General features: G+C 42.5%; 1 protein-coding gene across 1 annotated transcript in view; it reads right to left on the bottom strand.

Moving 5' to 3' along the window:
• KIF26B (kinesin family member 26B) overlaps positions 1 to 27,382 on the bottom strand; it is a 268,000-nt gene that overhangs the window by 10,667 nt on the left and 229,951 nt on the right. The window contains exons 11-12 of the mRNA XM_059468318.1: positions 10,472 to 10,634; positions 5,928 to 9,360 (exon numbers count right to left, since the gene is read on the bottom strand). Coding sequence (XP_059324301.1) covers positions 5,928 to 9,360; positions 10,472 to 10,634 — 3,596 coding nt within the window. The remainder of the gene's footprint in view (positions 1 to 5,927; positions 9,361 to 10,471; positions 10,635 to 27,382) is intronic.

Below are 27,382 nucleotides of genomic sequence, written 5' to 3'. Positions count from 1 at the left end.
CTGCAAGGAGTCATGAAACTTTACTATGAATGTCATCAAATGCTGCAGCAGGAATCTTTAATTATCTGTAGTCAGACAGTTCCCCATGCAAAGAAGATGAAAGGCATGTGCCCAAACACATACACACACCCAAATCTTATCCTGGACTGACAAAAGCAAGGGTCTCCAGATTCTGAGATATGCAGCTCCAGCTCAGGCCATAGCTTTAAACTTCCGGAATCCAACCTTTGGAAACCTTAATTTTCCTCCAGTCTTGTTTCTACTTGGCCTGACTTTCAATAATATCTCTTAGATTTTTGTTCTCTGATGTTCACTGATACTTAACATTCAGGAAAATATTAAGTACCAGTGGCCCTGACTGACCCAACTGGGAAGTGCTTTACTGAGAAGGACTTTATGCCCAAAGTCTGGTGTCTTTGAGCTGCCTTCTTCTGTCTCACATCTTTTTCTCATGCCCCAGTCCCAGGAGAGGGCCTGTGCACACCAGCTGAGAGGCAGGGGTCCCCACCAGCACCCCATGGCTGCTGCTCACCTGCTGCTGCCCCAGCCCTGCTTGGGCCACAGATCACTGCCCTCAGTGTTTCACTCTGCTGCTGGCAGAAGCCCCAGCACCAGCAAAGCTCCAAGCTCAGACTCAGCTCCAAAAAGCCTCAAAACTAGAGGAATCAAAGGGATACACTCCCTTTGAGTGTAGAGGGGAAGTCTGTCCTATCTCAACAGAGGGCTGCAGAAGTGACAGACTGAAGCCTGTAGGTCTAACTCAATGCTACATGGGATGGGGACTTTCTCAGGTATCCAACCCTATCTCATAGGGAACAGGAAAGAAAACTGCTCCAGGAAGACCAGTGTCATCTCCATAAAATGCCTTGTTTATGATGAATGATCTCAGAACCTCTCCTGTTCTGTTTCTCTCAGGGAAGGACGTTTCCTTACAGAGACTACTGAAACACTGTAAAGGACAGAAACCTGTAAATATATGTAGAAGAGGGCAGAAAACTCTGGAAAAAATACAGTTATGCACATACCATGAAAATGCAAACAGGAGTTGGCTTTACTGGGTAAAACTTATTAGAGCCTGGACTCTTCCTTTGCTACTACCTCATAGTGGGTGAGGTCCAAAATTAACACCAAGGCTCCATCTTTGAAATCATCCAGTCATGTTTGGCATTGAGAATTATTTTAAAGCAATGCCCACATACATCCAAACTCAGTAAAAGAAAAAGATGCTAAAAATCAAACCAGAAGAGCAAAAGGGAGGTAGATAACTCTTTTGATCCAAGGACCTTGCTATTACATTTTTTTTTTCTATCGGCATTATCTACTTTTATGAGCTGGTAACAAGAGAACTCAGAAATTACACGAGTTGCCCAAGGTGATACAGCGAACCAGCAGCACACCAGAGAATACAGCACAGATCTTGCAAGCCCTAATTTGCTGCCCTGGCTGCCTCCCTCTCATATCTGTTGCACCCCTGGGATACAAATAGAGCTTTGGTAAAACTAAAGTTCAACCAGAACGCACTTCCTGAGCACATACAGGACTATGTACCATAAAAGCACCCTTATCACTGCCTTTCCATGGGGAGGCACTGGGCCACCACACTCGGAATTTCTGAGGAGTTAAAAATAATAAGTGCTGCAACTTATAACTGTACAAACTATGCCCTAACACGTCAGTGTGCTCAAGACAGCACTGCTTATCCAAGAGAGAGGAAGCTGGAGCCAGAGAAAGAAATATGGCTGAGATGCCAATTGTTTCTTACAGGGAAGGGCTAAGGTAGCGAACACAAAAATCAAAGTACAACATAGTTGTACAGATGATTTCAGGCAAAGAAGGAAGAAGGGCCTGCCAGAAAAAGAAAATAGCAAGTGGAACTCTGTTTTCCATTGCTCAGCAAGGGCAGAGGAGGATGTATGGCAAAATCAGTTGTGGTTGAGGTTAGGAGTCGAGGGTGCCTGTAATTCAACCCTGGATCTGGCTCTCAGTAGGCTGAGGGCATCAGGCAACTCAGTAACACTCTCTACCTTCATTTCTTCATCTTAAAATGGGGTCTGGAGTAATAGTTACACCACAGTGTGGATTAAAGAGAAACAATACAAAGCTTTGAAATGTACAACCATAGATCAGGGCTAAAGAGCTTTGTTTCTGCCACAAACAGTCACTTTGGGCCAATGTATGCTGACATGATGTTACAGAACCAATGTTGGATATTGGAAAAATGGGAATATTTATTAAATGCATAGGTTAGCAGGGGAAAGTGTTATGTGCCTTATGAGGCAAGCACATGATTTTTCAATAGGTACCAGAATGCAAAAGGAATTATTTTTATTATTATTTTCTTCTAATTTTATACACATACAATTTTGTACTGCACTGTCTGTGAACTGTACAGGTACCCAGGCAGAGCCCAGAAATTAACCTAAGGCTAACAGTGAAGGATATGAACTAGCTTTATCCTTCAAAAGCTGTCAGGGTAGGTCTGATGCTTCATGTATGACATTCAGGGCAGAAGCATCTACACATACAAATAATGCACTTAAGAGCACTGAAAGACAAGATCTTAATCTCAAGGAAAAATGATGTCTCTCCAATGTGTCAGAACTTCAAAAGTAATTGTGAGATCTTCTGGTGATTCTCTTAAAGACTCTTTATAGCTCCTTTTACAGGGGCCTTGGGCTGATTCATGTTGATCGTGTCTGACAGCCAGCATTTCTGTTAATAATAATCATAAATAAAGTGGACAAGGTTGCCTGACCTGAAATGAGCATATCTATAGTGCCATATCCATTACAGCACAGTGGATCTGTGACCGCAAATCAGGAAAGGTCCAATGCTCTTGACACTTTGTATTAAAATAATATCTGTCTTTTAAGATCTCAGAACCTTTGTGTGCTAGTTTTTCATTAAAAAGTGTTCCTTAAGAGATAACACACTCTAAGAAAGGAGATGCTACAGATGATGAAAGATTACAAAACTTCTCATTTTTTCTTTATGCAATAAAAATACATTTGCAAACAGCTCTATTCTCCCTTATACCTTAACTCCTCCTTCACGTTCTCCTGCATTGAAGTAATAATCCTGGTTTTATGCCATAATAAATCTGCTGACATGTGAAAAATTATACTATTATCAAACACATCAAAACAGAATTATGATTTCACTGCTGCCAGACCAAATGCAAACAGGAGCTGGGTTATATGAATGTGAAGCCTGATTAATTTCTGGGCAGTGGTTTTCTGCTAGAAATAGGCATGGTGGTAAAAATTGAGTTTTTAATTTCCATAAAACCCCTGGTTGCACTTATAAACAAGTCATACCAAACAATACAGGAATTACTTGCTGACATAGGGAATCACTTTCAAAAGTAAACTATCAGAGATGATACACTGAGAATCTCTCCACATCAGGTGACATGCTGAATTAAGAGAGAAGCTTTGTAAATTACTTTAAGGGAGGTCAATGTGCCAGGCTATGCTGAGTCCACTGGGGCAGGCAATTTCCAAGGACACAGACAGGCCCTTCACTGAAAACCCTCCACCCCAGAGATTCATGTCCATCATTAGGCAGATAATTGCAATGTTGCTGACTAAGGAGAGAGGAACCACCTCACACCAGCAATTAGAATAGAGAGATTAATTTCTTGGCCAGCCAAAAAAAGGTGTATTTGGGGAAAAAGACAGGTCACATGTTACACAGCAGTAAAAAAGCAGCAAAGCTAGGACTCCTCATGTTCCCTGCTAATGAAAGGTTCATACTTACCTCATCACTTGATAATTTTGCATACCTGCACTGTATGACAAACCAGTGTCAATGTTCTACCAGGTAGGCTCAAGGCCGCTTCTTTCCTGGTGTGTCCTCCAGACTGCTACAGAAATAATCTTAAACCTGAGTCTCAAACAGATCTCTCCTTCACAACTCCCTTTTCATGACTACTGACGCAATGTTTAGTCCTGCACAGGGGTTATCGAAAGCCAAAGCTGTGACCCAAAATGCAACCCTGATATAAAATACAACACACACACATGAAGCTTGTCTGTAATTAGAACACCACAAAGACAATGCTTTTGTCACTCGTATTGCCAGCCTTGTCCAGCCTCCAATGTGCTATCAAAGCAGAGAGAAGTGAAACGAAACAATAGCAGTTTTGTGAGCATCAGAGTAAAAAAATATTGATCCTCTAGTGATTCAGTTTGGGGATGAACTCTGGAGTCTAAGGAATCCAGAGGCTGTGCCTGAGGCTTTCTCAGAGTTTTTTTGTAAAATATGTCCCTTGGGGGACTAAGGGGAAAATTCTCTGGGATCTAATCTGTTCCCTCATCTGCACAGCTGCCTGTTTTTTTCCCAGAAATTGATAAACTTTTCCATCTAAATGACCTGTGGAAAAAGTCCATATTAGATTGGCAGCTTCTCCACGAGACACAATCAAGTTGTCAGTTTACAACCACAAATGCCATCTCTGTGGACAGCTTTGTTTTCCTTTTTCACAAGACAGAAATCATCCTTCTCTTCCTTACAAGTTGTCATTAAACAGTTCATATTTGAAAGGGGTTTTTAGAGGCAGAGCTCTTCAGAAAGAGGAAAATCAATTTATTACCATTTAAGTGAAAGGCTAGGAAAAGAGATTTTCCAAGAAGATGCAAAGTTACTTTCAGAAATAATATTCAGTCATTTGGTCTGGGCTTGCATTATGCAGAATGATCACTTTCAGATGCATCTTCTGAACAGGTACAATCAGCCCTGCATTTATGGATGCTGTTTTAATAGCAGAATCTATTGCATTTACATCTGTGCTGCACATGTTCTTTCTGCTACCACAGTCAAGAGCATAAAGAAAGGGAGAGTTATGCATTACTCTGTTCACTGGAAATTAATTCCAGAGGTGAGTAACCCAGCAAGTGGAATGGCTGGTGAATTAGGAACACTATGAGAAAAACACAATTTAGAAAGACCCAGCTACTGTAGAATAAGTAGCTACTGATATTCCACATACCTGTGCCACCAGGTCCGATGTCAACCTGAATTTTTTTCAGAAGTAGATTAGTCAGGACTTGCACTACAAGCTGGGAAAACAGTACCCGGGAAAAATGTGAACTGACCAGTTCATGAATGGTCCCCATCCCTGTTCTGCAACTTTATGAAACTTGCTCTCGTGGCAAGAGGGACCTGCACAGACTCTTGATATGACCCAGGAAGATCTTGCTATCTAATTTAAAAGTCCTGATGTAGTGTGAGGCTACTGGGGATTATGTCTGAACAAAGATGAAGTCTTCCCAATCCATTCCATGATCACAAAAAAGTTCCAGATTTGAAAGTGCTTCAGTGCAGTAGTTCCCATATATTGTTCTTAATATTACCTATTATTTATTATCAATAAATTTCTGGGAAAAGGAGCCACAACTTAAAAGGCAAGAGTCTCAGATACAGGATAACATCTTTCAAGGGGCATGGACACATTTTTACTCCATCTCCTATGTGGGGAGAAGGAACTCAACAATGGTTTCAGATGGACCTTTGGGCACACAAGGAGCAGAAGCAGGCTCACAAGAGATACAGCCATTCAGCAAGACTCTGGTCTTGGGCTGGTGAAACATGCATTTAAGGCACCTTTCTGGAATCAAATCAGAAATATATTTGTATAAATAAATATTGAATGTTGCTGTCACTAGCAAAACTAAGTTTTTGTTCATTGGAAGCAAACCGAAGTGAAAGAGGTCAGTAAGAGACTCCACAGCAAAGGCAATACAACCACACAGGATTAGTGAATGTACCAAAAGGAAAAAAGGCAGAGCCTTGGATGCTTACCATGCCCTTGCTTCTCAGCTAAGAGGTGGAACTGGTATTTAACTAGCTCACCCTTAGGGCCAGCCTACCCCTGAGTACTATTCTGCTTTGGTCTGCGTCCCTCTTTCCCACCACCACACGCTTACCTGCATTCAGTCGTTTCTTTGGGGTTTTGAGGCTGCGGCACCTGCCGCTGGCAGAGCTGCTGTTCTCACTCATGGAGTCCTGTGCTGAGGAGGCGCTGCCCGTCGCCTCGCTGTCCCTCATCATGCTCTCGTAGCCACTGCTGCCCCCGCTGTGGTAGAAGAGGGCTGTTTTCCCCATGGCAGGAGGCAGCTCCCCGCTCAGGACGCTGCTGTTGTCGCTGCCATGGCCGCTGCTGCAGCGGTGCGGTTTCCGAGGAGGGGTGATCTTGCTGTAGGGGGAAGGCAGCATGTGAACAGCTGGCTTCTCATCTCCAGGAAGGCCCCCACGCTCCTCTGTCTCCAGGCTTCCCGGCAGCTGAACGCCTCTGGCACTGGTGCTCCCTTGGAGCAGCTCTGAAATCCGCCCATTGACAGCTCGAAGGGGCAATTTGGAAGCAAGGCTGGAGCCCCGGCTTCTGCTGAGGGACTGCATTGACCAGGACATGTTCTTCCCACTTGGAGGCAAACTGGAGCTCTGCCCCACGGACTGAGGCAGAGACTTGGTGGAGAAGCTGAGTGTTTTGGTGGCAGAGGCAGAGAGGCTGCGGGCCTTGGGACTTGCCAGCAGGAGCTTGCTGACAGCAGAGATCTTGGACTGGCTGGCTTTTGGGGAAGCACCTGCCGACTGGGAGAGGCCCGAGTTGGTGGGTGAGGACATGGCACTGCGGCTGAGGCTCCTTCCAGCCCTAGGCATGGTGGTGTCTCTGCCAGGGCTCATTTTGGAGCTCACAGAGGACAGACTTTCTGCTCTTTCCAGCGACAAACACTCATAGTGGCTTCCTGTGGACCTCCCTAGGGAGTTGGTCCTGCTGGCAAGCTGCTCCAGTTTGGCACTGAAGAGCTTGCTGCTGCTGTTGTTGATGCTGCTGTCTATGCCAGGGCCTTTTAGTTTGGCATTCTGCTCCTCGGGGAAGCTGGCCAGGAAGGACACAGGCTGGCTGGAGGGACTGCTCGTGGTGCTGTTGGCTGCACTGTGCTGGGGGCTGGCTCTATTCTTCTGATCCAAGCTTGACTTTCTCACAGGTGGTAGAGGAGGGGTCCCTTTGGGACGAGTGAGTATGCAGTGTTTGGGAGAGGCCATTTTCTTGTCAAGACTAGCCCTAGAAAACTGGGGGAGGGCGGGAGAATTGACTCCACTGCTGTCAGTAAAAGTGGGATGGAGATGACTGTCAGATTCCTCCACCTTGCTTGCCTTTGGGAGCCCTCGAGGGAGGCTACAATTCTTCAAGCCATCACTGGAATGAACAGGGCTTTGGGTTGCAGAGCTGGATGCTGCCACCTCACATCCATCCACAATCCTTTTTAGACTGTCAGATCCTGGGGAAGTAGAGGTGTCCCCACTGCTGGTGCTAAACCTGTCCATGGAGGACTGTTTTGTGTTGTGCTCAGGCTTGGCTGAAACCATGACTGTATCAGGCCTTGGCCCATCACTGCTCCCAGAGCTGTCCTTTTTAACATCTTCTTCTCTCTTCAACCAAGGGTCTTCAAATTTGATAACCTTTTTAGCAATGGATTCTTTCCCATCATGGGGATGAACAGCCTTTGGGTCTGCAGTCACAGCTGGTACAGCATCATCAGTGTCTTGAGCTTTGAAGGAATTAACAGCAATACATGGATACACGGTAATGTTCGTCTTCATTGGGATGTAGCCCTCACAGCTGCTGAGACTTGCTGTGTTTTTGATTGTGACAGTAGTTTTGCCTAGAGCTGATATTTTACAGCCTTTGATGGGTGGCACTTTGCTGAAAGCTTCCTCCCCCATTTCTGACATTATAAGCATGTTGTCAGTCACTGACTTCTGTTTGTCACTTACACAAATCATGCTGGCACTTTGTATGGTGCTTGCAAACTCAGAGACAGGGGGCTCTGCCATAGCTTCCCCATGCCCATAGCACGCCTGGGCTATGAAGCTGTGGCACGACTGTTCACCGTCACTGCCCGTGCTCATTTCGCTCAGCCACGAGCTGATGGATGAGCGCCTGCTGCCATCGTCTTGGGGTTTGTCATCCAGACTCAGCTTTGGAAGAGGAAGGAACTGTGTGATGCTGACTTCAGACACAGGAGCTGCACTGGAGTAACACTCAAGATCTTCAGAGATACTGCTGATAATACTGACTGGCCTAGAGCCAGAGGCCAAAGCCTGCACGGAGCAGTCACTGTTAAAACTGATGATACTGGTCGGGCGCCCATTGTCAAGGACACCACTAATGGTCAGCTCTTCCACAAGGGTGAACACAAGCTCATCCTCTCCGTTCAGCTCCAATGGCTGCTGCACAGTCACCATGGTTGTGCTCAGAATCTCTTTCTTGGATTCTGGAGAAATGCTTTGTTGCCCATCTTCATTGAGAACGGTCTCTTCAAAATCCCCATTGTTGGACGACACTGACTTTTTCATAATCTGAGGGCTCATACCTACAGGTGGGGTCCGGATTTCTGGCTGTAATAAAGATTCAGTAGATGTCATGGTGGCATCCTTACTCAGGGGAGCTGGTGGGGGAGTGGAGCTGGGCAGGACTCCTTTCTGTGTGTAGACCTTGCACCTCTGGGAAGGAGAAGTTGGTGGCTTATACTCAGATGTCTTTGAAAGGCTTGCAATGCCAAGCCGGGGGGAACCCATTGGCCGAGGTTTGCCTTCCACAAATCCAGAGGTGTTGAGCCCTTCTCTGCTGCTCTGCAAGCTGGTGCTGTGTGCTAACTGACAAGAGTTAAGCTCTTTACTAGAGCTGCCTGTTACACTCCTGGGAGAAGAAGGAGTTGAAAGATTGGTAAGAGCTCCAGAAGGAACAGGGGAGTGATTTCTCCTAGTTTTGCTGGGTGTTGTGTTTGTATTTTCCTTGGCTTCTCTATCAGGATGCTGACATTCTGGCATCGTATCTTCCTTATCTGACTCTGGTAAGTGGCTAAGCTCTGCCAGCTGGCTTGAGACAGCACACTTAGACATCTGGTCTGAACTAAATTGAGCAGGCATCTCTTCAAAGGGAAATTTGTCGGTCTCTTCACTGCCATCAATGCAATCCAGTCTCTCCTGGAGCTCTGCAAAGGTGTTGCACTTCAGGCAGTCTCTTTCAGATGTGCTGGGCCCTGATTCACTAACTTCCTCCAACCTGCCCTCATTTTTGGTCTTTTGCAGAGCAGGAACTATGGGAACAAAGTCAGGGGGACCCTCGTTATCTGTCAGTTCCTTGTCAGAGAGGGCAGTGCCATTGGGGCCAACATAAATCACCGTGTCACACGACTGCTCACTGCTGGATGAATAATCAGGATCACTTGATAAATGCAAAATAGGGAAGTCTGGGTCCACAGTGTTTCTAGAATGGAAAGGTCTCAGCTGGGTTGGCCTCCGCATCCGGCCCTCCTCACAAGAGCTCTCTCCTCCAGAAGAACTTGATGTGTACTGCAACATGCGAGAGAGAGAGAGAGAGTGTCTATGACATTTCAGCATTGCAAGCTTCTCCTTGCACAAACTGCATACACAAAAATTCATGGTCACATATGAACTGGGAGATCTCTAAACTAAGGTACAAAGCTCTGAAGCTGCTTATCCACAGCCCTGGAGCAAACCCATAGCTATGTTCAATGGAGAACCTAAGGTCCCAGCTCTGAGTCCCACTCAAAATCACAAGACTTAAAAAAAATGTACTAAAAATATGGATTAAGATACCTCCCTTAACTGAGCCTGGCCAAAGAAATCAGGTATTTGGCAAAGGCTTTGCTGATTTTGTGCGTGCATGTACATTTGTGTATTTGAAGAAGAACAAGAAAACTGATTACATATGATCCCATACCACCAGTGTGGGGAATTGTATAATGTGCACTCAGAGGTTTCTGGAGACATAGTGTTCTGATGGTGTGTGGACTGAACCTTTCATTTGTGTCTCTTCAATCAATTGGCAAAAAAAGCTTTTGTCAATCTGCCAATTAAAATTAAATGCATAACATTCATTCATTCTGCCCAATTCACACCATAAGTTGCACGGAAGCAACCAGAATTCTCTAACGTGAAAATGGATATAGTCCATCTTCACTCTACTTGGAAAATCTTTCACCCATATTTAGAAGCAATAGGAATAAAAAGTTGGTCAATGCTGGCCTTGGACACAGTAGTTCTGCCCTTTATTTTGCTTCTGCTTCCTCTGAGAAGCATTGAGAATCTAATTCTTAATTAATCCAAATTTTCTTTAACTCTACAGCAGTTTTACTCCTTATTATTTCATTTAGCACTAAGAGTATAAAGGAAAAAAAATGCTCTCTGACAGTTATATTACTAAACAAAGTCAGCTTACAAACCTGCTACAACAGATGTGTCCAAACTTACTCCTGTGTCTCTGAAGCTGAAGCATTTACCTCTCTAATATTGCACTCTGACACTTGCCTAGGACTGGGTACATACATCCCATACACTTTGTAACTGATTACTGATTTGGTTACTCGCTGCTTTACCCAGTTAAGGACCCTTCTTCCTCCTTCCTCCATCACTATTAGAAGGGAGTTACCTATGGTCTTACCTTAGTTTTCTTTTTCTTCATCCTGAGGACCCTTGAGGCAATCTGGATGGTGGAGAGCGTCTCCGCGTAGTTGCCCGCGGCAGCTGAAATGTGAGCGATCATCGTGGTGCGGCAGTTCATGTTCCCCAAGGACTCTCGGAGCAACATGGTCAGCTTGCTGTCTCTGCAAAATAAAGTGAATTAAGGCTACATTAGCCAGCAAGGTTTCGCTTTGGCCATCATGATGTAACTTGGGTCTTGGCAAGATATTTTCTCCTCTTTTTAATAGAATCCTAATTACTTTTTTCCCTCGGGTCTGCACTACGTTGTGCAGCTGAGCATGCTGAAAGATCCTGGACTACAATTCAAACTTCTTTTCCCACTTTCCCTTTTCTGACTCCTTTTCAGCTCAGTCCTTCTCCATTACTACCATTGCCAACAGAGAGACAAACCCTGGCCCAGCTCTGGAGGACAAGAGGGTACTGGATAAGATTACAGAACAAAATTTTTTTGTTGCCTTATAGGGCATTGGGTAACTCAATATTAGTAACAGTTAAGCCACTGAAGTCAATTTTGGATGATGCTGGTAAAATACAAACCAATCAAGCCTTCAGACTTCACACAATTGTTCTTTCCTATTAGATCTTTTCTTTCACTGAGGCAGAAATCAAATTTTCTGTTCTTGCCATTTACTCTATTGTTCAGCCTCAGATAGCTTTTGAAATGCTGATGCCTTATTGTGGGGCTGTGTGTGACTAGACTGAGAATATGAATTTTAACAGAATAATGATGCATATATAATACTTTTGAGGTGGTCATCTAATCCTGTAGTCAGAAACACACAATATATAATTTTTAAAGAGACCTTTAGCTCCGAGGTGTAAAGTCAGCTGGATGGTTATTTGGGAAATGACATTGTCTTGAAGAGTGTCTCCCCTATGCTAAAGGTTATGGATGATGACTACATACAGCTGGAAACAAAGACAGCAACAGCCTGATATTTACCTATGACTAAAGGAACTGCATTCGCTGTTGTAATGATGGTCAGTGGCTACGGATCAGATTTTTGGAGCTCACTGTTAAATATCTGCAAATGACCTGTGGTGCATGTGTGTCCTTGTTTTCTCACTTGAGATTTCCAGCTCACAGGAACACTGCATAAAGCTGCAGCTGCTGGGAACTGAAGCTATGCCTACTGGATGGGACCAATGGGCAAACACCAAAACCCTTGGACCTCTCTTTTTGATTGAATAAATAACAACATTTGGGGTGCATATTTTGATGCAATAGCTCTGGAGGGTTCTCATCTCCTGAGGCTTCTAAAACTTGCAATTTCAGCTTGACTAGAAATACTGAAAATAAAACTTTTTTTTTTTTATTTCAGGATTTCTGCTTCCATCTGCTCCAGACACATTGAAGACACATCTAGTGTCTTTGAGAAGCAAACAAACATCCATAAAGACTATACTGAGACAGCCTCACTCATTTCACTTGTGACCTAAGGCTGCTTTGAATCCACAGATCCAGAGGTAATAGGTTGCTGTGTCTCAGGTTCTTGTCCCTGTTTTCCATCACGGAATAATTAAGATGTCAAATTTTGTACATCAGTTACTGTCACTCCAATGCAGAGTAACACAGAAATTATTAACATCTCCACAGAAATCAATAACAAGCCTTCCATTTGCGAGTGCTTCTATAATAGCCAAACGTGAGACAACAGGGGAAAGTGCAGAAGAATATATTCCAAACATGTTGGTCTCCTGAGAATGCATAATCCATGCAGCCAGCATCAGCACTGAGGTGTGGCTCTCCTAGAGATACATGCATTAGGAATATAAAATAATCTGTGCCATCTGCCTTGTACTGAAATACCCATTTGCATGAAGAATAACAATACCGAAGAAATATCTATTTATAATTCATCCTCTGACATGGATGGGAACTAAAGGGTAGATTTGTTAAGGATTAAAGCATGAACCTAGCAGTAAAAAGCCCAGCTAGCACTGATTTCTAATTTCAGAGTTTGTTCATTCAGCACAGACTACATCTTGACTCTCAAATTCACCTTGTACCCAGAAAAAATAACTGGCCTCACACCACTACTGTACTGTACTGAAAAATAACATACAGAGGGAGAAAGTTACTAAACAAAGATTTTTGTCAAATCTGGATATTGTCATAACACAAGTTCAGCTGTTCTGGGTTCACTGACCTCTCACAATAACTCTCACCTAGTAACTTCTGAAGGAAAGAAAGAAAGAAAATAGAAAAGAATGTAAGACACAAAAATGTGTGCCTTATTTTTAACTCACTCTATCCTCTTCAATTAAAACATTGGTAAAACATTCTGGATGTCTCACTGAAATCTGCTTGGCAGCCAGTGTGAGACACAAAGTAGATGCTTTGTTCTCGTGAGTGCTGGCATGGTATTCTGCCCGAAAAAAAAATTAATAGCTATGAATTATTTCATTAGGTCATTTGTGAGCTTTTATCTGAAAATGCAAAATTTCCTGTGAAAGCAGAAGTTTTACAAAGAGGTCTGCACTTCTGCATTGGAAAGGCTTTGAGAAGCAAGACCTTTGTTGATCCTCTGGCTCTGCAATCTAAACTAAGACACAGGAAATTTTGAAGAAAGTTACAGAGTCTGCTGCTCCCAGGTGTATGTTGCTCACTGTGTTAAGCAGAGGCTGGCTAGCAGAAGATTTCTCATGGCAGCAGAGTGAAATGCATCAATGTCTTCATGGAAAATAAGAGAACTTCAGGAATGCTAATGGTCTATTTCTATTCTGCTCCAAAAGTAATAAAAATTATAGGTCAGAGCAGAAAAATGACTCCACTTTATATACCTGTCTTCATTTTAAATGTTCTTCTATCCCATCCACTAATGTTTTTATAGTTTAGGAAATTTACCCTAAACCATCATGATTATGGGGACATAAAACACCTACAAAATTGAAGGTGGGGTCAGGATACCCCATTTCAGACTCCAAAGCCTGTATATCAGTAAGTCAATTTTACAGTCTTTTCAGTACTTCAAAGTCACCTCATTTTTTTTCTAACTACATCACTTGTTCTAATAAAATACATTACCTTTACTTGTAAACTTTTTCTTGCCTAGCTTCTAGGCAATCATGGCTACAGAAGAAAAGCTACTAAATATTATTCATATATATCCCACATAGGTAAAAACCAAAAATAAAGTATGCAAAGTGGTACCCCTGGCAAAGTCCAGAGGCAAGAGCCCTGTGTGCAGGAGACTAAACTCAGGTGTCTCTACAATGTCAGCAGGTACAGTACAGAGGTGCAGACTACGAGGCAGAAAGCCTTGGTTCATTCAGATGTACATCTTCCTTTCAGTAAGAAAGAAAGATTCATGCTCCTCTTATACACATCTGTATTTCCCTTCCTCATGAATGATTAATTATACTCAACTTCAAACAACACAGAATCTTGAACTGAAGAATGAAGCATGTAATATCATGATACATGTCCTTAGACAATGCATAAATCCCAGTTGCCCATGTACATTTAGTCAATCTTTAATTTTGTGACTGGATGTTATTTTTCCACTAGAGCCCTGCCTCAAACCCTGGCACAGAATAAACAGCGCTCACTGAACCATAAGTTATTTAATCTTTCTTTTAATCCTTGCCTTGCAATGCATGGATTTATGCCTTATTTACTGTTAGAACTATAAAAACTCTGCTCTGAATACTGAATGACCGATTCCTTCAAAGTCTCTTTATAACTTTTTTTTTTCCCTGTGGAGCTCATCAATGCAGTACCTGATGAATGCCCCTGAGGTGAGGCATATATTCCTCTGATAATACCTGAAACATTGAAGACTTCATTAAGTATAGGTGTTTGGTGTGAAGCACAGATCCTTCAGAGTATTGATCATTACACAGTCTTCATGTTCAAAGTATAGCTAACTTGGACCTTATCTCCCACAGCAAATGGGGCAGCTGGTTCTCAAATCAGGATACCCCAAAAACAGGAACATACAATTAGCAGCCCATCTAAAAGTTTTAGGAACACATTGTCAGAACTAATCTGAAGGTAGTATCGGTCCTTTTATAATATCTCCTTTCTCTTCCACACTCCTCCATCCCATTCTCCATGTTTAGTGACAATGACCACATCACCATACAGTCCTGATTCATGTCTAAAGCAGGTCCTTTATCTGCCTTGAAAAAAGATGATATTTTGGGATGGAGGGAGAGCCCTGAAAGGACAACACAATATACATAGCCCGTTAATTTTGAAATTTCCTGACTCTATAGCAATTGATTTTAGGCTCTAAATGCACTTATTATATGTATTTTATGTAATTTCATGTAGATTTGTGGTTACACTTCAATGAGACATCAGCAAGCTTGGAACATTCCTGTGTATAAAAAAGCCTCAGTTTCTAAACTAGCTGGCAGCAGCAGCTGGCTGACACCTTTTGTTTGGACAAGCAGTAGAGAAGAACATGACTTACAATTTACCAGGGGTTTTTTTAACATTTGCTACCTGTAGAAAAACACTAAGATTTGGGAATAACACACTCCTTTCGTGCACTGTAGAAAAGCTGTGCTCTCGTGTGTTCATAGCCTTTTTGACATGCTCTTCTCTGATCAGACCTACAATCCTACAATCTTCTATCAGAGTCTATCCTGGGCTTTCCTCATTTAACTTTTTTGCTTGTTCTTGTTCCCATACCCCAGTTCCTCCCCAAAACAGCCTGGCAGAGCTCAGTTTCATCCTGCAGTGGTCTAAGAACCTACACCAGACTTTGCCATTCTCCAGCATCACTGCTAGACACTCTTCCAATATTAAATTCCTCTTTTCTCCCCCTCTTCCTCCCATTAACATTTTCCACTCTCTCTGTCTGACCTCCAAGGCCTCTGTCCCCACTCAAGCTCCCCCCACAGCTGTTCAGTGACACCCAGCAGAGAAATCCCAAAACATGGCCATCATTTGGCATGGCTGCTGTATCATGCTGTCAGGTGAGGGGCAGAGAATGGTCAGTGCCTTCCTGGATCTTCCTCTGCCAGGTCCTCCAGCTTTAAGAAGATCTGTGTGTTCAAAGAGAGCTACATAGAAAAGAGGCAAACGGTAATTGCCTTTGTGTAGGGCTGCAAAATAGAATTCATGAATAGAAAATGAAGCAATAAGAATAAATATTGTGCTCAGGAAATTCACAGGAATTTTTCTTGCCCAGCATTTTATTCTGTGTGTGGGAGACACAAACACAGAATTGTTTCACAAAAAGGAGGCAATACTGGAGAGGAAGATCCAGCTGAAGTGTTGGAATAATGATTTTTCTGTGGAATTATTTACCCAATTGTATTATACATTTTGTTTTCTTTCCTGCATCTGCCCCCCCCCCACCCTAATAACAAACACTTTCGTTGTTTTCCCCTTCCTGTCACCCCACTACTATGCAGATTTTGGCTATTCAATGACAACAGCAGCACCATCAGAAATAGGAATAATAACATTCCACAAGGGAGACTATACAATAGTACAGCTAAGCTTTAGCAAGTGTAAGACAGCGTGTTTGTGCTCTCTATTAATCATATACCTTAGTGTCTTCCTAGGCACTTGGCCAAAAGGAGAAAGTTGTCGACTGCCTCCAGGTGTTATGGTTACAGCATCAGATGATGTATGCCCTCAGGTGTCTTGTAATCTAATTATTTACAGAGGTATGTCAAAGGAAAAAAAATCTCAGTAACTATGACAGTCATTTTTGATCATAATGTCTTAACTCTGCTCCTTTGAGCTGATGCACTGCTTTATTCACAGCAATAAATGTTTACATTACAAAGGAGCCACATAAAGACTATATGGGGTTTTGGCTCCTACTACATGGGAATAATCTCTACAAAGGACAGTTTATAGCTCAAAAAGCACAAGCCCAACAGCGGATGTTACAGGTGTGTAACAGCTGAGTTCACTATGAACCAGTATAGTTTGCTTAGCTATGTCTTTCCTTTCTGTTAATAATTTTGAGAGAAAGGAAATAGGAGCAATGTGTGTAGGCACAGGCAAAATGAGTCCAGGTGGGGAGATAAAGCCCTTGGAGGTTCAGCCATGTGAGCCTGGCTTAGCAGAACAAAACGAGGCAGTTGAAGAAAGATGGGTAAAGTGTTGGACCTCTAACCTGGGGAATTCTTCACCTGGTGAAATGAGGCACTGGGGAGACAATGAACTTGCTCCAGGTGGAAACTGACTAGCCTTAAAGGGAAAATGAAGCATAGTGGAAATTTCCATTGCCACTGCAGTTAGTTATCTTGTATGAGGTACGCTAGCACAACACAGAACCCTGTGCTCATGGCAGAGGGGAAGGGAGAGCTGAAAGGACTACACTGAGGGGACACTGTGCTCAGGTTCAGTACCAGGAAACTGCCACATCTGGAGGGGATGTGACACTACAGCAGCTGAGAAGTCAAGAGCAGGAGAAAAGTGTTGCTGCAGCCAAGTACAGGACTCAAATTGTACAAAATTCATATAAAATGTAGGAGGATTCCCTCTACAATTGTTATCTTTTAAGAGAAAAATGGCAACACATGAGCATGTGGCAGATACACAAAAGAGCATCTTTTGTTTCTTTTTTACCAAAGGCAGAAAAGCACATCAATGACAGAAGAACAGAAACCCATCGGTGAGGCTGCACCTCAAATGAGTTCAGTTTTGGGCTCCTCACTGCAAGAAAGACATTGAGCTGCTTGAGCATGTCCAGAGAAGGGCAATGGAGCTGGAGAAGGGTCTGGAGCACAAATGAGGAGTGGCTGTGGCAGTCTGGAGGAAAGGAGGATGAGGGAAGATCCCACTGCTCTCTACAACCACCTGAAAGGAGACTGTAGCAAGATGGGAGTTGGCTTCCTCTCCCACGAGTCAGGGAACTACCCCTCTCACCCTAAAAGGGGCTCAGTCAAGAGCTCTAATTTTTATACAAAAGTTGCTCCAAAGCTGATGAAGCTTTAACAGTCTGCAAAACTGACAAGTTATTGTATGTTATTCATGAATGACAAAAAAGTTCCTAATTTTTTTAAGGTCTTGCTGACTGATCTCACAATAGAACTGTCTCCCAATAAAGCTCTTGCTGTCAAACAACTCCACTTTTACCTTTACATATTAAAGTGTGCATGGTTTCTGACAGTGCCAGCCCAGCTCTAAGCTGGGCACCACCATGCTAGCTCTGAAGACACACAAAACTATTTTCTCCATCTTCTCATTTCTGCCTTGTGCCAGCAGTGAAGCAGAAGTCACACAAGATTCATTCAATAATTCAATGAATAAGAGAAAAAAGTTCCTCTCAGTCTTTTCCCCAGCCCTGTGAATTTCATGTAGTTTCGTTCAGGTGTACTTTGCACTTTGGCAATACCAAACAAAACACATATATCCTTACTTACAGTTCATTGTGTTACTCTAATGAGAGCTCAGAGATCCAGATGTAGCTTAAAGTCACAGTAAGGTGCAAGTTATGGGGTGGGAGAAAGGAGGTGGTTAGGAGCAGAGTTCTGCTGAGGGCCAGTTATTATTTCAGAGAGAAAACTACACTGAAAATGGAAAAAATTATCCCTCTCCCCTCTGTACTTCGAATCTTAGTACAGAAACAAACACCATTCACAAGTAGCCATTAAAAACATCCAAACAAAGCTCAGAGATAAGCAAAAGGAAAAGGATCCTAGTGGTCTGTTTCATTACAATGCCAGCTTGTCATAAATTCTAGCTGAAAAACAGAAACTCAGTTAATCCAGGGAGCTAATTAGGCTCAGCAACTCTATGTTAGAGCTAAAGCCAGATTCCCCTAAAATCAGCAGTGCCACTTGTTCAGGAAACATGCTCAATAAGTAGACTGTGATTTACAGGAGAAAAAAAAACCCTGCACTTAAAACCAATAATGACCCAAATTTAAATAATTTAGGCACTCTGCACTTGGCTAGGCCAACTTCTACCAAGCTATGCTAATAAAGGGAAGGAAAATGTCCTTTCTCTCCCCATGTCCCTCCTTCCTTGGCTCCCTTACTTGGAAGTATTATGGCAACCACAAGTTTGGCTCGGCTCATCTGTATGGTATGGTTGTTTTATATGAGAGGACAACGTAGCTGCTGTGGAATAGCAACTGGAGCAGCTTAGGAGCCTGCCTGTGCCCTGACAGTGCAGCAGGAGTGCTGGGAATGGAAGGGCTGGAATGCAGCTGAACAGTGCCTGTGCCTCTAGGGCAGTCACAGGGGGAAACACACAGCAAGAGAAAACGTGCAGAAACATTCCCTGACCATCTGCTGAGGACACATTCTGCAAAGCACCTTCACACCAGCCCCTCTGGGTGGCTGATATGAGCAGGAGCAGGGCAGCGGCCGCCTCAGCTTCCTCTCGGTGCCAACGAGCAGCCTAAGTCCTGCCTTACCCTCTCGCCAGGCAGCTCGGGAACCATCTCGGCCCTACCCCGTGACAACTGGGAGCGGGGACAGCGAGGGGACAGCGAGGGGACAGCTGGCTGCCGCTCGGCCCGGGCAGAGCTGCCGCACCCTGCGAGCCCCAGCCGGGGAGACAGCGGCCTGCCCCTCGCTGCAAGGGGTGCGAGCCTTCAGATGGACCCAGGGGGGAATACCAGGGTTATTTCCTCAAACGCAAATTAACTTCAAATGTTTGTAATTGATACATGAATATTCATGATCTTTTGGGAGGATTTCATAATTACTTCATTCTGCTTAGGCTCATTTGATCTGCAGTAGCGACAGCAGTAGTTTACGCTCCTTCATCAAGATGCCAACAATTTGGCAGCATGACCTTCCCAGTTTCCTGTGCTGGAGAGCAGCTCTAGTTATTCTAATTGCAATCCCAAATGGAGTGGTACCTGAAAATAAATTGACTGCCGTTCAGTTTTAGAAACCACTCGACTTGGCACTGCTCCTTGTGTAAACAGATAACATCTCCAGGAAACTGGGTAGGTCACTCCACAAAACACTTCACATTCTGATAAGTAACATTTTATATGTCAACCTCCTAGAGCCTTCAGGCCACAGCATTATAGCAGAGGGCAGTGAAAGTGCACATCCTCCCATGTGGAAAGGGAGGCGGGGAAAAAAGGAAAAAAGGCAGACTTTGGTTGTCATTAATGATATGGAAATTAAACAATCTATCTATACCCCTCATTAGATGTATTCCCTAAAGAAAGTTAGGCTCAAGAGTTCATACTGCCTCTGCACCTGCACACAAGGCTGCCTTATCACCTTCAGCAATAAACTTCCAGGCTTTGGCAGATTCAAAGAAGGTTTGAGAAAATAATATGCAAAGTTTGAAGACAGTAAGTCTCTGTAAATGCTGGAAGGATTAGCAGCTGGGTGGATGGAGAGAAATCTTATTTGTGCTCCCACAGAATGAGACAAATGCTTTCAATTCCATTCTTGAACACACCAGAGAAAGCACATAGATGAGAGAAATTCCCAAACACAGGAATATTTTTGGCCAGTATTTACACCTTTTTGGATGCCAGACTGAGAGACAAGTTGTTAGAAACATTATGTTCTTGATGCTGGTGCTCACAAAACAGTTCATTTAGATCAACAGCAAAAAAAATATGCACTTACATGATACTGGTTCCTGATTAAAACTGCCAAAACCCAAAGTAAAGCAGTGAAAATATGAAACCATCAGCATTAAAGTAAAATATACAGTCAGAAGCCCCCTGTCATGCTTCCTTTTCTGGTAATCAGTGTAATACCTTTTAGATTTCCTTTTTACATACAGCTCCAAATTGCTTCGCAGAGATGCGTGAAACTGCTAAAACCTGATAAAAGAAGCAATCCCTGTCCATTGTCAAGGAAGATGAACTTTACAGCAGCCAAGCAATCTGCTAATTAGGATGGGAATTAAGCAGGTGAAGCAAGTTCCTAAAAGGAGGAATTTTTTGTGTCATCTCCCATTTCCAGCAGACACCCACTGGCCTCAGTTGTTCCGCTCCAAACTAACTACAAATTAAAAACCCATGACTTCCATTTAGGAATAATGTATTGACATGTACAGGGACTATGTAAAGATCCTAGACAACATGCATAATTCTCTTTCCAAAAATCAGGATAAGTAAGAGGGGTAAGCATGCACTTAGCTATCTAACTTTATATGTCCATTTGCTTTAGAGAAGAGTAAGAAAGGTGACTTTGTCCCTTACACCTATTTCTTTAAAAACCTAGGACTGAAAGCCAATTGCACCTCAAGGTCTCAATTTACTTTACTACTCAAGGGCCAAAATAAGTTTCTTAGACATGTGCAATGATGCTTGCAGAATCTAATGAACAGAGCATTCTCTGGCCTGAAAATCCTTGGCCTCTATATTTGTGCTGCCATCAGTCAATACCGGTGGGGTGACCTTGTGAGGAAGTGGAGAGACACCAAGAACTCCTTTCACATAAAAATGAATGGCTATCAGGCAGCCAGAACTTTCTCCCACAGATGGGCTGAGCTATTCTCACAACTGGCTGATTGAGAGATGTGATGAGACAGGCTGAGCAATAGCAGTGATGATGGTGACTTGCATGGCAAACAAAGATCATTGATGAAAATTTCCTGCCTGTGCCTGCATTTTGGTTTGGTCCACAAACCAGCCCCAGAAATTAGGATTTTATTAACTGAAATCCACTGGCACTGTGGTCCAAACCCAGCTGTCACTGAAGTCTCCAGAAAAGCTCCCATAAGCTTCATCAGCATCTGAACTGGGTTTTTATAGATTTAGTGACAGCATACATGAAACAAAGATAAACCCAGTCCCTTCTGACGTCAAATACATGGCATTGAAATTAAACTGTGGAACCACAGGCAGGTTGATGATGACAGTTTTGGCAGCACGGGACCAAATCTAGCAGCTGGTGCAAGGCAGTGGGAATTCTGTCATCTATAAACATAGGCATAAGGAAACTAAATGTTTGATTCTTTTATATCTCTCACACTCCATCATACTTCATTCACAGAGGAGCCTAAATAAAACCTGGGGGACTCCAGGCTATGCAAGTTCTATGTGCTATAAGTAGCAAAATTGGTATATAAATATTTTAATGTATATATTTGCTATTTAACCCAAGTGGAGATAGGCTGCTTCAATACATTTATCTTCATCCATGCAGCAATTTAAAATTTTTAAATGATGCACATGCATTTTTCATGTTATTTGAAGTTTCACTCCCCCTTTAAATGCATCCTTCTATTTATTTTGCCCACTATAGTAACATTGATTAGACAAGATTCTCAATTGGCTCCTGTATATCTGACACTTTGAGATCTTCTCATAGCCTGCACAGTGGAACTCTTTTAAACTTGATGGTTAGAAATTGTCACCTTTGTAGTAACAAATGTTACTACAATTGCTTGCGGCTTTACCTGAGGTGACCAGGACATGCTTTAGAGCCCATTATACCTATTCTGCTCAGAAAAACAACTATAAATTTGCATATTTCCATGTTAACAGCTGTCTCTCCACAAGGCTGATAGAACAGAGTTGTGAGTGGCAGAAAGTAATATACGATACTGAAGTTTGTATGTATTTAGTTTTAAATCACAAAAAAGATCGCTCTTAAAGCTAGCTGTTCAAAATCCAAGAAGCACAAAAACAATTTCAGAGGTAAGCTGAACCAGTTTTTTCATAAAAAGATCCTTTCAAACATTAACTGTCTTTAAAAAGCCTCAGACTGGAATCATTTACAATGTGCCTGGAAGGTCCCACTTCTGTTTACAAAGCCGCTGCTGATACCGAGGAATTCCCACAGCTGAAAATAGTTGAGGCTTGAGTACTTTTTGGCAAAGTACTTATTTTAGCCTTACACTCCATCCTTGGCATCTGCTGTTGAATTTAGCCAGACAGGATGCTATAAGGACATGTGGCCTGAATCAGTACAACCATTCTTACATTCTTAGAGTTGGCTTCTAAAGGTTTACAGCCTGACTCTGCAGCCTCCTTCCTGCATCCCCTCTGCACACCTGCTGTGACCTCCCAAGGACCAGCAAAGAGTTCCTCAGCATTCAATCAACCCAACCAACCCTGGCCAACTCCATACATCTGGAGACACAGAGAGGCCAAGAGGAAAGACAGTCATTCTGGTAAAGACAGCACGTGGACAACTGCCGTAGAGCGAGAAGGAGGAAAGAAATGCATTGCTAGGTCCTGTGAGCCTAAGCCCCATGGGATAGCATCAAAGCACAGGTGATGGATTGGGTGAGAAGAGACTGAATTCTTAGCTCCTGCCCCTACCCAGTAGAGAGACCAATATAATCCTCCTTAAGCATTTAGAAAACCCATTCTTAAAAATATTATGGCTTTCTAACACTGCTCCCACACATTTCCATTTAGTAGTAGCATGCCAACTTCTTTTCTACTTGCTCATGCTCTTTGGTTTCCATTGCTCTCCCTCTCCAGGGATGGGAATGCTCCTGGCCACATGTACATACACATGCTCTCTATCCGTTTTCTCTATTTGGGTATGCAAGACAAATTAATTTCATTTTCTCTCAAGTGAAAAACTCCCCTTGCCAGACTTTCTTGTACTTGCTTCAGTCTCAATTCATCCTTCATCTATATGGGAGACCAGCACTGCACCCAGGAGAGGAACTGCTAGCCCCTTGCATAACTATTAATATTTTTCTTCTGTCATTCCTAATATCTCCTCAGATTTCATTACCTTGTCACAGTTAATTTAGCTGTGGACACCTGTGATCATCAGCCTACATGCCTAAATCAGCACACACCCCCATCCCCTTTCTAGCTGATGAGCTCCCAGATTGCATCAGAAATTATCAGCAGTCCATCAGGGCAATCCCTGGCATCAGTGCCATTTGTATTACTGCAGCCCTGAGGTCCCACAGCTGTTCCCATCTGAGGTTCTCATCTGCCTTTGTACAGATGATGGCTCTCATCTTTGTGTAAGCAGTCACTATGATTAGCTCCTGCTCTGCTGTGCCAAGGCTGCTGATGATAACACCAAATAAAACCTCTCCTAAAACTGGTCCTTGAAGAACTTCCCTAGTAGCCTTCCCTCCAGGTTGATAGCTCCCACTTCCATGCTGGCTATTGTTGTCTCTGCAGTCTTCACTACTTGATGCATCTTACTGCTCCTTGTCTTCTTCAGCTTAACTAGTAGATTCTCAGGGGACACCAATCCAGGCATTTACTCAGACCTAGACAGATTAAATTTCTCTCACCCAGACATGAGATACCACACCTACATAGAACAGAGGGTGAGAGCTGTATCCAGAAGGTTGTATCCAATATATCCCCATCTTGAAAGGGGGGTTGAATTCAAATGCACGGACATCTGTTCCAGATTTCCTGCTTTTGGGAACAGTCAAGATATTTCAAGGTTCACCATCTGAGAAGGCAGTATTTGTTGTCTGGATTTACTTTAAAGTGAGTTTCAACTCAGGGTTTCTTCTTTTGCTCCTCTCATGTCTGAGTGATAATACCAAATTATTATTGGAGCAAGACTTTCTTAACATCTCAGTATTAACTTTTGCAGCTATTGCACTAACAAAAATTCACCATTTAATTCAGATGATTTAGCAGGGAATTCATTTGAAATCCTCTCTTTGCTCTACTTTCCCCCTTCCTCTTCCTCCACACACTGATGAGCAAATAATTTACAGAGAAGTTTGTCTGCTAACTGTATGAGTTTTATTCAGTAGGCAAATACATTCATGAAATTGCATTTCAAATGTTGAGGATCTGGATAAATGAACAAGTTGTTCCATGAACAGAGGAAGAAATGAAGGCTGATTTCCCAGAGTTTGTGTCCTGTGTTACTCCATTTTCCATACTTTGGCTATCCCCTCAACCCCACCTTGCCACATCCCACCTAACTCACCTTCAGCTGCAGCTCTGTCCTCTCTCCTTGCTGTTTGTGGATGCTGGCTGGCATTTGGCTCAGCTGGCTGGCAAACCAGCATGAAACAGAGCAGTGTCATCACAGCTTCATGGGCCAGCCTGCTTCTGCCCCACCCCTCTCTCAGTCTCAAGAGTCTTGCTCAGACCTCACATCTGAAGGCCTGTGCCTGCATTAAATCTGATTGGAAATGGTCAATTTAACAGCCAATTTAAAAATGTATTTGGATGACTAGCAATGAGATTGTCTGACCATGTATGCTTTAGCCTCTCAAGAGATAGCTGAAATTCTCTCACAGCACCCATGTCAGAGAAAGTTCTGCTCTCAGAGTTTGTCTGGGCTCACAATTTGGAAGTACAACATTGTGCATAGCAGCCATTCCCAGCACCAGCTCCTGAGGACAGACGGGACATTTCCTGTATTAGCACTATGAGAGTGATTAGAGCCACCTATTTATAGCTGTGCAATGAAAAACTGTCAGATCACACATGTCAAGTTAGCCAGGCTTTTAAGTCTTGCCTATCAAGTGGCTTAGATTATTCCTCCCTTATAATTTTTAAGATGCATGTTATGACTTTATATCCAATTAATTCTGTGGGAGGACAGCAGTTATAAAATGAGCACAGAGTAAACAAAATCATTAAGGAGTGCTATGAGAGTTCAAGTTGTCATTGTATTGTTAATATTCTTCAGTAGTTCAGGTTTAAGGGTTTTTTGTGTATTGTATGACATATTAAATATGTAGCAAAGGGCTTAAATGGCTTTTTCTGTTTTCAAAGCCACTACTGTACCAATTTTTAAAAAATAATAATTACCCAAAAGGGACCAGAGAAGTTTTGACAGCCCATGAACCTTCCCTCAGTGCAGCTGATTTGCATATACTGTAGCTAAGAGGTGTATTTGACCCAAACATTTATAATTAACCCTAACTTGTCATAGCTAAAGAAAAGCTTTATTTTCATTTCAGTGATTTTGTTGCACTGTAATTCCAAGAAACACCAATTAGCTATCAAATGCTGACAACTCGCACTTAGCACTGATTAGGGCTAGATATGAACTATAAACCTATCACATTACTGTAGTGCAAGAGCTCATTACCAGTCTAGCTTTCCTAGCTAATCTTTCCTACTAATTTTTATTTAGGGACCTACTGGCCAGCTCATCTGAAAATTATATGCTAATGATCCATGAAGAATTGAGAGCTCTAAATGGTAACATGGGAGAAAAAATAATTCTGTTTGATCTCTTTATGTTATGATAGATGCCATTTAATCAATTAGGACAGCAGAACATATCATTCCACTCCAGACCTGGCAAATACAAATGAAACCAGGAAAAGTGTGAAAGCTTCACACATCTTGACCTCCCCCACAATATCATATATAGTATGAGAGAAGGTTTAGGAGTACAGTCAATGAGACAGCAGTAAGGACAATATTTCCTGTGGCTCTCCTGCATCAGGGGCTTGCCAAGGATGTGACTGCTGCTAGGAGCAGGGACCTGTCAGAGACGGGGTCACAGCATTGTGCATGGTGCCTTGAGGAGATGTCAGGCAGGCCTGCTGCCAGTTAAGCCTCCAAAATATTTAACATGGTGGGATGGGCCCCTGGAATGTCCCAGAATCAGATATGATGCAGCTTACAATTATTCCTGCCTCCTTCTCCCCGACCTGCTTGAGATTATGAAAGTATTTGAGAAACTGAAGATACTGCAACAGTGACTGCTTCACAGTTATTTGCCAGAACTCTATGATAAATCAAAGTTATTTCTGAGATACACTGGAGATGCAGAAGGAAAAGAACACTATGTTTCATAATGCTAGCACTTGCTAACATTATAGATGGAAAGACACAAGTAGGATCAGGTATGAAAAGGTGTCCAATCCATACTCTGGTAACTCGTGTAAATTAGGTGCATCATGGGATATAAAAGTCCTATATTTAATAACTAATATAAAAAATTTGAGAGCAATGACAGAAATATTTGAAAAGCAGAACATGATCACATTTAGGAGCTATCTCATCTCCTGCCTTCTCACTGGGCTGGACTTTCTTTTCTGAAGACTGTGATATTCACCCAGCAATACCAACATTGTTTCCTATGTTCACTGGTTCCAATGCTGAATGAGTCAAAAATAGACACAATCACACATTCATGCCTAAAAAAACCCAATTATGTATTTAAAACAACCACTCAAACACATCCACTTCTGGTCTGTACTTGTGCAATTCAAAACTTGGATAATGGCAAAACACATTAGCTGAGCATGTTCTCAACACTCATCCAGCCCTGACCTCAAGACAATAAGTCTTTAATATGCCAAAAAACTGGACTTTTTTCCTAAATATGGCAGTAGAGATTTTTTTCTTCCTGTTGAGGAAGCAGCAAAAAACCCTTATGACTGCCCTTCTTGGAACCTGCACAGTAAGAGGAGTGAAGATCTGCCACTCTGCCCACATTTTTAAATCTCCCAAAGGAATATTTTGTACATAAATATGCAAAGGTTTTCAAATTTAAGTGCCAGAAATGTTTCAATATGAGCATAATCAGACCACAGGGTTAGGAGATGTTCCTTCAGTATAATAAAGGAGCCAGAAGAAAAAAAGCACTGTACAGATAGACCTACTGCATACTATGAGGTTAACCAAGGAGAATTTACTGACACATTCAGGCATTGCAAAATGCAGTGAAAGATAATTTGAGCAGCATATAACTTACAATGTCATCATAGAATACTTAACTCTTTTTTAGATAAATCTCTTTGTATTTATAACCATAATCATTAGTAACATTTTTTAGTTGGCTTCTGATGAAATGAAGAAGTACTTTCAAATTATGGAGTATTAAAAATTAGCTTATATTAAGCCTCAGTTAGTGGACAAGTAATGGATAGTGCACAGAGACTACAGAATTCATTAGCTAATATGCAGTACAGATTAGATACTAGTAGAAAACATTTGGTATTTTTTTATTTCTGAGATATGAATTAAGGTGCAACAATATACTGGTAACACATATCTATATGAGTACACTGGTAATACATATCCATATTAATATGAACATAAAATTATTAAGA

Source organism: Ammospiza nelsoni, chromosome 3 (assembly GCF_027579445.1).
Source record: "Ammospiza nelsoni isolate bAmmNel1 chromosome 3, bAmmNel1.pri, whole genome shotgun sequence".
NCBI lineage: Eukaryota > Metazoa > Chordata > Aves > Passeriformes > Passerellidae > Ammospiza > Ammospiza nelsoni.
This window is presented reverse-complemented; position numbering and strand designations above follow the sequence as displayed.